Raw genomic sequence first — 10,031 nt, 5'->3', positions numbered from 1 at the left:
GTAGCAGCTAAGAAGAACATGGCGGTGAAGCAATATGACATCAAAACCACATTCTTGTATGCAAAGCTGGAAGAAGAGATTTACATACGGGTTCCATGTGGTCTGAATCTTGATGGATAGGTCTGTAAATTGAACAAGGGACTTTACGGACTGAAGCAGGAGGAAGGTCATGGAATCAGAGACTGGATGAGGAGTTGAGACGTCAAGGCTTCGACAGTTGTTTGGCATACACTTGCTTGTATCGAAGGCGGCATCGAGGAAGCTGGTGTTACGTTCCCGTTTACGTTGATGACTTGATCGTGGCGCAACGATAGCCTTACGGAATCTTGTTCTTCTCTTGTCACGTCTTCCGTCCATTGTGGACACAACGGGTACGTTATCCCTGTAACTCCAAGCTCCTGTGCTATTCCGTGCTTCATAAACGTGGAAGTAGAGCCGTCATCTAAAAAGGCGAACGTATCTACTCGCCCCCTGGGCCCGTGCAGCGTAACGGTTACGTATTTTAAAAGTGTCCCGTTGCAGCAACGGCACACACAGCGTGCGTCATAATTTTATGCGTGAAACTCCTAACATTTAAGTTATTCATGACAAATTGTATCGACGTTTTCATACTTTGACGAATTTTTACGAAAGATATGTAAAAACTTAATGTAGTGCAATTAAAAATAGTGCAATATCATTAGCAGAACATAATATTTTGATATTTGTTTGTAAATTCAGATCCTAGGAGCTACTACTTTTTTGAACAATAACTGTAGAGACACAAATTTTGTCTGAGTTCAGAACAGCAACAGGGAAGATGTCGTACCCTGAGTGTGGAGATGTGTGTGTGTGGGGTACCCCTGTACCAAAATACATGCGACTTTTCTCGAACGGATTGATTAAATGGCGCCCGATTAGACGATCCGATAGAAGCACTTTTCAGACTTAACGGATAGTTTGAATGACGCGACAATGTCGTGTTGCAGCAACGTGTGATATGTATCATGCGATGTCTTTTCACCGTGCATGCGTCTGTATTTGTGAATTCATGCAGTGGTTGCGATGAGAACGAAAATTCGCTCACTCACACAATCACAACCCCCGACCCGTACACGGAACGTACGCGAGCTGTCAGTTTGTAATGCAAACAAAGTGTTGAAGTGGATCTACCCAATGGGACAAAAGTAGAAAGCTTGGAGCAAAATAATCGTTTGTCTCCCTCTATCCTCTATACCGCGCTTGCTTGCACTCCTGTGCGAGCGCAAGAGTATATTCTCTCAGAACTGAGCATTCGCAGATCAACCCGTGCAGTGAGAATGTATGTGTTAACCCAAGGGGCATCGCTGAGAGAGAATTGAGCTTTTCCCGTTGTTTCCCCCCCTGACATACCCACGAACGGTGTGTTTGTTTCTACGCGATGCGTTATTCTCTGTTGTTGTTGTTGCCTTTAACGCTGTTACCGCAAGAGCTTGAAGCAAGAAGCGTTTCACACCATCACCGTCTCAGAGAGCGGTACTTGTTGCGACGCAATGCGTTGCGATTTTGCCAAAATGTATGGGATTTGACAGACGCATGCGTTAACGACGCACGACGCAGCGTCAAAGTAGAAAAAATTCTATTTCGACGCACGTCGTGATGCGTCTGTCAAACTAATGTCATCATTTTTGGAGGGAGATAATGTTTTGATTGGAAAATTGAGTTGAAAGCCGTACAGGATGGATGAAGAAAAATTAATAACACTGGTAGAGCAAAATAAGTGTTTGTGGGCCAGTAGCCATAAAGAATATAAAAATCAATATATGAGACAACAAGCATGGAAATCAATTGCGGCTGTATTGAACTCCACTGGTAAGCATGTTACAGATCGTCAAATCAACTGCGTAGTCATGAACCTTAGAATTATTTACATAAAAGTACATCTTAAATGGAAATAGAACAATACATTAACTCATAAAATGTATTTCTCATTTTTGTGCTGTTAAATCTGAAAATATTTAAGTTGTTACGAATTTGGGCATAGTGAAACATTGCATAGTGAGCTTTTCCTGCGTCGCAGTCGCAAGGTGATCTTGATGTAGTGCAAGAGTGTCTGGAATCGCACCGGGTCCGGACTTTTCGATGTCCCAAGTATTTTGAGCCAACACTTCCCCAGTCCTTGAAGCCGGTTTAAAATCAACGCCAGCAAACGAGTCAAACGGGGCAACACTTATCAACATCGAGATTGCCTTAAAGCTCATGACCCGCTCTGGTGACGGTGCCGTTCTGTTACTTCAACGCTGGTCATCGGTAGCCGAGCGAGCCTCCGTTGTGTATTGAATCCCAAACTATCATGTAACTATACTGACTGTGCAATTGGCTGCGGGTTTCGCGTTGGTCTTCGGACACTATACCACCGATGACTCGCGATGGTATGACGCGGGCTGACATTCGAAGCGACAATGCAAATGGTTGTTTCATGGGTGTTCGAAATCGGACACTTCTAATTTATCCACTGCTGTCGCTTACTAAAATCTTTGAAGCGGATACTGGCGTTGTTGTGATGCCACCAAGGCAGATATTTATCGGTGTTAGGATGCTTGCATACCTGTCCCGAGAAACGACTCTGACTTCGTAGACCGTAGATCAAGACCAGAGAAGTGCCTCCTACTCGAATTTTGTTTTCTCTCTTCTTTCTTGAAGGGAAGTAAAAAAGGATAAAACACAGTACTCTAATTTAAGGTAAAAATGCATCGTTAAGTAGAAAGAGCAGTCGGATTGCGATGTGAATTTCGAATAAGTGTTTGATTTTGAATACCCAGTGTAGCATATTGATGTATCGGATCCTCCATTTCGTCAGAGGATTTTTTTCTTGAAAGATTTGCCTGTGTCTCAAATGTACATTTGAGTACCAGTACAATAAAGGTATATTCTCTTCTTTAACCATTGGGATAGGTGCTTACTATTTACCTGCTTTTTTATGATGTGGAATGAACGCCGGAATCCAGCATCCAGCCTACACCAGTAAAATTTAATTAAAAGCTTCTTAAATTTGCATTGTAGAGTTGTGAATGAACTGTGACTATGGGGGGAAATTCAATGCTTTTATTGTTCGTACTTATTTTCTGTTATAGGTTTACTTGAATCTACGTACATATCCAATTTAAGGTGAATTTTAAACACCGTTTTCAAAGAAATAATTTTTGAAAATCTCCCTCACCCTATAAGCATCGCGTGAGGGATGATTATGACTATTTCTGTTTACGGTAATACCAGTTGGATTTGTCCATCGTAGGATTTTGCGTGGTTTTTTTAAATTTGAGCAAATATTATGCAACAGCATGCTTGTACAATAATTGTTACATGATCAGGAGTCATTTGAAGCTCCGTCATTAGACACCGTCATCTCGTAACTAGTATGCCAAAAGCACACTCAATAATCCGCCTCGCTCTTGCATGCATAAAATTAAACCTAATTTGCTCTGCCGATAAATTATTAAATGGATAGGGTCTGAGCAAATATGTTTTTAAAGGGTATCCTTGGTCCCCTAATAAAACGTATGGCATAGGTTCAATTGACCCTGGAAGTGGTTTCGCTGGAGGGATATTTAGCTCTCCATTCTCTATTGCTTGGTACAATGACGAGCTATTAAACACCCCACTGTCACTACGTCGTCCATATTCACCTACATCGATAAATATAAATTTTCCATGTGCATCAGCGACAGCTTGTAGATGCAAAGAAAAGTACTTTTTGTAGTTAAAGTAATCTGATCCACTATTAGCCGGTGCTTTGATCATCACATGCTTGCAATCGATGCATCCGACGATGTTGGGAAAATTGTATTTTTGCCAAAACTCTCTGCTAATTTGTTGAAATTTTTCAGTTGTTGGTACCGGCATGAATTCGTCTTTCATCATCTTCCAAATAGCATCGCAAGTTTCATACACTATTTTAGCTATTGCATTATGACAGATCCTAAAATCAAATGACAGAGCCCGAAAATTTGTTCCAGTAGATAAGAATCTAAAATTGAAAAAGTATGGTAAAAATAATAAATTATTTTTTTGTGATATCAATTTTCAGAAAATGAAGTAAAAAAGCGGTGGAGATCTCTACGTGACACATATTCGAGGAAGTTAAATGATATGAATCAGCCTTCAGGATCGGGTTATAAACATGTAGGTTGGAAATATTTTCAAGTTATGTCCTTCTTGAAGGATTGTTATGCGTCTAGGCCTCGAGAGGGGAATGTTCCTATCCGCAAAGGTAATACTCTATTATTCATTATTTTATTGATGTTATTATTGAAGCGTTTCATTTTTTTTATATTACAGATCCTGTCAATGAGGAATACTTAGAATACGACTACAACAATAACGAGGTTGAACATCTAGATGAGGATGAATCATATTCTATCTTCGATTCCGAATCATCAAGAACTGCGACAAACAGCCCTGCGCCGTCCAAAAAAAAGAAAACAAACGCAGGATCCGTTGCTAGAGGAGCTTCTTGAGGTAGAACGGTCAAAGCAGGAAACATTAAAAGCCCTTATCGAAACGCGGCCGAAAACATCATCAAATTATTTATTTTTTAATAGTTTGATTGAACCTGTAGATGCTTTACCTTTACATGTACAGCTACAGGTAAAAGAAAGCATCATGAAAGTTGTTCATGACGCCATGTTACTTAATGAATAATTAAATACGTTCAAAAATTATAGCAAAAGTAAATAAAATAAGATATACTGTACAATTAATGTGAATAACGTCATCATGAACATATCAACAGATTGGAATTCAATACAGGAAAGATTATAAATAAGATTGGAATCATTTTAATAGTAAACTCGGCATCAAAATATAATACTCAGTAAATAATTTACCTTAATGTGACCATCAACCGTTCTTCTAAAGAAATATGTTGAATATTCCGCTTCTTTTCGCTAAGCTTGGGGCAATTTTATTGAGAATGTAAAAGAATGTTTCTTTAGGCATCCTCATATATTGAAAAAAAGAAACTTCATCTTCCAGAAGCTGGTTGAATAGAGTATGGAACTCTCCATACTTCGTCCTGTCGGCATAAATTTGCTTAATACTGGCATTAGATCGACGTCGTTTTGCAAGAAAATACTGAAGTACCAGGTTAGGTTCTGCAACAATGCTACAGATAATCTCGTCGAACATCCTTAAAAAGAAAAAAAAAAGTATGTTAATTTGCAGTTACATTAGCAGTTAAGTTAGCAGAGGACATGATTTTAGTGCAAATTTCCAGTAGAAACGGGATTTTACAGCGAACCTCATTTGCGAGATGTTATGTAAATCTATTTTCAGTCTACTGGTTTCAACCAACTTCCGATAAAAGCGATAATGGTGTAAACGTTCGACGTTTACTTTTTCGACTTGTACTGGCCGTATTGTCGTTTGAAGGACCAGACGCTGTAACTACCGTACTACACCAAGTTTACTGTCTTGATACAGTTTGTCTCGTAACTCTTTATGAGTAGATATAATAAATTACCTTTATTTCAATTAGTGATGTTTCAAACAATTTAATTTAATGGTTTATTTAGCAGCAATCATTAAAGAAATCTATCACTCCGTTTATCTAAACCAAACCATTATCAGTTTTATTTATGTTTGTTTACGTTTTTCTTTGTCAGATGTGTTTGACATATCTATGCAGAACGCAGCGAACAGGTACCAGCTTGCGTCACGCAATGCGTTGCGATACGCTGCGTCGCAACAAGTGCCAAGCCCTCACCCAGACTTTGGTGTTGTGATGCGTTTATTTGTACCCCCGCCCCTATGTTCTTCTTACCCGTACCGCGCACCCCATACATATTCTGACTAAGAATTCAAAGCAAAGCGAGATGGTTTAACTGAATTTGGAAAAGATGAGTGATGGATATTTCATAACGATTCAGATCACATATTTTAAAACAAAATTAACAAAAACTTGTACTAAAATTTTATGAAAAAATTAAAGGTTTCCGCCATCGGTATAATGATATAAAAAAGATTATATTAACAACTTATATATAGTGTATTATATATTTTGTAATATTATATACCATCTGAATAAATGTATATATAATTATATATATATATATATATATATATATATATACATATATATATATATATATATATATATATATATATATATATATATATATATATATATATATATATATATATATATATATATATATATATATATATATATATATATATATATATATATATATATATATATATATATATATATATTTATATATATGTTAAAAATGTTATGATTATTTTAAAAAAACACTGATGTTTGTTTTAATTTAAACCGCTTTGAAAATAGCAATATATATGATACAATTAGAACTCGCTATTTGCATTTATATGATATGTCTACAAAAAAAAAGATAGATTTTGTTTATTAGAAAGACATTTTGTAACACGACTAATGTCTGCGTATTTTGTCATGTTTGTTATTTCATACAAACTGGATAAACTGACTTTTTCTCAAATTTATGTGAACAACTCGGAATTTTGTATTCAATTGAAAAAGCAGACTTGCAATTGGCGAGGTTTGAATGTATTTCACTTCGTCACATGACAGCTCGCATATCTGTCAAGTCAGAAACGTAAACAAACACGGACAACCGCCCGTAAAGATTGTGTGCAGAATAATCGTAAAAATTTATGTGAAAACTCGGGAAAAGGTAAGTGTTCTGTGCATATTTCAGTGAATAAACTATCTTTTAATGTTTGAACACATTATTCCACAGGAAAAACATCATATCATCCCGAAATTTAGCAACATTCGTCCGAGTATGATCGAGCAGCTGTGTGTGTGTGTGTATGCCGACGAAATACGACGCCGATAAGATGAAATGTTTTACTTTTTCACTTTTACTTTACTTTTTCACTTTATTTTTCATGAAATCACAATGAATTGTAAAAATAATGCAGATTTAATGATATTGATCTTTGTTACAGTTTCTACAACAATCACTAAAGCCGGCTGTGATCGTGATCGGCACATTCTCAACTGGACCAACACACCAGTCGTTGTGTATCTTCAAGCAAACCAACGTTTCCACACACCACAAAATAGCATGGAAAGGAAAGTATTATAAAATAATGTCATATTTGAAAGCATTCTAATCTTTCATTGTTATTTTTCCACTGCAAACAGGACATTGGATCACCGCATCGACAAGTGGTTTTTATGTGCAAGTGTTGTTAAGAAGTGTGTTGTACGGTGTATTATGTGTTTTACTTTATTTGTATCGCTTTGCAAGTGGTACAATTAGTGCGTTTAATCGTTGTGCTACTGCTAACGAAAAAACGACCCGAGCATTAGAAGCGGCAACAATACATGTGCCTGACGCAGAGACAACAACGCCGTCGGCATCAGTTGATACCATCCAAAGTGATGGTTGAAATCGTATATAAACGTGTAAAAGCATATTTTGGGGCATGTAAGTATTGAATAATAGTTAAATAAAATACATTTTATCGTTGTACTGGACAATGTGCATCGAAATTTAAAAAAAGTGTGTGTGTTTTTGTTTACATCCGAATACAGAACCCTCAGCGTCCCGCTGTGCAAAGCGACGGAAGGCGTTATGGCGTTCTGAGAATTTTATCATGCCTTCCTTTTCTCTCCAACGGCAAATTTGTCGAGCAGCTCGTCGAGCTGCCCGTCCCTGGCTCCGCCTCATTCCCCTCGCCTGAGCGCGCTGCCGAAGGTTTGGATGTGTTGGTGCGTCACACGGCCAATCGCTGTCAGCCGTCGTCCGTGCTTTTTTCCCTCCATAGCGCTATCTCTTTCTCGCGTGTGGTCAATGCTCGCGAGCTGCTGTGGCGCCAAAAATGCCGTTAACAAACATTGCGGCGATGAAGTTGCATTTTCACAAATCAAACCAAAAAATCGCAATGAGTTCAAACACTGCAATATAAAAATGACTAAGGAATCGCTAGTTTACGCTGGAGGGTTTGCTGTGCAAAGCGCTGAGCCCTAATTCGCATTGACACGATCAGCCCGGCGCTGATTTTCATCAACTTTCCGTTCCACCAGCACCTAGAACGCAGGCTGGAAAGTTCACTGGCAGTCCCTGGGGCCTGCCATCGATCTGAACGTGTAAAGCATTAAACATAACTTTTTTTTGCTTTTGCTTTTGCTAAGCTTTTGCTTTCGTATGTTGTAGATTACACAGATATGCTGTGCCGTCTGTGCAAGGGTATGAGCGTGCGTGTGTGTGCACAACTGTCGCCAAATGTGTTTTTTTCCGGAATGTTATGATCCGTCGGTCAAAGAAAGGAAGGTGTTGATGAAAGGCGGAAACGCGAATTGAGGCCCCTGTCAACTGGTACTGAGACACAGCTCTTGGAAGATTGAACAGTATACTTAAATTGCCGTCGGATGGGGGGGGAGGTTGGCCATGGGACCCCTACGATCATTGGTCACAGGCCCTAAAATTGTAGTCGCCATGGGGGGAGGGGGAGGTGCAAATGGTTCTCCAGCCACGGAGCCCTTGTCGCTAATAATCTGTCCACTTGTAGACATACGGCATACTACAGACTAGAGATTTTCGGCGACCGCCTAGTCCGCCTACCGTTAGGTCCACCGCTGGTTCATGACGGTGTTTTTTTTTATCGTGGAGGTGCATCCTTCCCCCTGCCTGCAGCGTATGCATCGAGCGGGAGACAGTGTGGCAGTACGCAAGTTGCACGCTGGATAGGAGCGGGCCCGCGACACCGCCATCATCCCGCACATCTGTATGCCCGTCGTGGGTTCTAACCGCGTAAGAACCGTCCGCCGTAGCAAGAACTGACTATCCGGCTACGTGGTACTCAAGTCCTGAAAAGGCCGGCATGACCGCGTAGGCCATTACGCCAATAATAATAATAATACTAATAAAAAGAACTTAGCGTAGCAGTCCACACTCGGGGAAGGTTTATTTTGTATTTTGGTGCTGCCGGGCTACCGCTGTGGCGCGACAAATGCACGGAATGCACTCGACCAAAACATGAACCTACCGATCCGAACCCATTCCAAGGCATTGCCGGTCAATCGGCGTCATGATAACTACTCCAAACCAACAAGCCACCAGATTCTGGACGGACAGGTTCAGCACCATACGCGCACCGTAATAAACAAATCCAGAATCCTCTTTTGTATGAATTCAATTCAATATGTTGTTTCCACTTGCGTCAGCTAGCTGATTTAGAAATAAATGTGCAATATATCACACGCACGTTTGCTTAGATCGTGTGTCTTTTTAATACCCCCAACAGCAGAGCCGATCGCAAAGCTGCCAATGCCAATAGTTGTGTTGTCTCCCAGGTAGCGAGATCGAAAATGCATGGACTTTGTAGCCGCAGCGGATGAAAATGTACGCATCAGAATCAAAAAGTTTAAGGGTTTCCAAACGCACGCACACACACAAACACGCGCGTGCAAACTCACACACACACACACACACACACACACACGCACACACACACACACGCGCGCGCGCAAGCAATAAGGCACCTACAAACGCGCGCACGCGAGAACGCACCTACGAAAGCGCGCATGCAAGCACGCACCCCCCACCAAACCCCCTCCCCTTCCGCTATCATCAGCTATCATATAGTGCAGGGGCCTCCAAACTTTTCAGCTCGCGGGCCACATTGCTTCAAAAATAACTATATTGAGGGCCATTTGACGCTACCTTTAAATGATTAATGAACGCTTAAATCTCGTTTTTACAACAAAATACTAACGATACTAATACAGTTTCGTGTTACTAAAGCTTGATTTTTGTCTAAGAAAAGTAAAAAATACATTTTTATTTGAATAAGTCATAATAACGTAATATTTATATTAACTCTGGCAAAGTCATCGTGGGCCGCATTATAAGCTCTTGAGGGCCGCATGCGGCCCGCGGGCCGTAGTTTCCTACGTTCTCCTACGCTTGTTTTAAATAGGCTTCTTCACCCTCAATTGGCAGGGGCATCGAATGGTCTCATCAGCAGCGGCACGATAAATAAACCATCAATACACCGATAACACTTTGAATCCCAATCCG

General features: G+C 40.0%; 1 protein-coding gene across 1 annotated transcript; it reads left to right on the top strand.

Moving 5' to 3' along the window:
- Positions 1 to 554: 554 nt before the first annotated feature.
- LOC120899584 lies at positions 555 to 4,714 on the top strand. The gene is made up of 3 exons (XM_040305590.1): positions 555 to 1,830; positions 4,046 to 4,228; positions 4,297 to 4,714. The coding sequence occupies exons 1-3, from the start codon at positions 1,698 to 1,700 to the stop codon at positions 4,473 to 4,475; spliced, it is 495 nt and encodes a 164-aa protein (XP_040161524.1). The 5' UTR covers positions 555 to 1,697; the 3' UTR covers positions 4,476 to 4,714.
- The last annotated feature ends 5,317 nt before the right edge of the window (positions 4,715 to 10,031 follow it).

The sequence above is a fragment of the Anopheles arabiensis genome, chromosome 3, assembly GCF_016920715.1.
Source record: "Anopheles arabiensis isolate DONGOLA chromosome 3, AaraD3, whole genome shotgun sequence".
NCBI lineage: Eukaryota > Metazoa > Arthropoda > Insecta > Diptera > Culicidae > Anopheles > Anopheles arabiensis.
The sequence above is the reverse complement of the archived record's forward strand: the minus strand, read 5'-3'. Positions and strand labels throughout refer to the sequence as shown.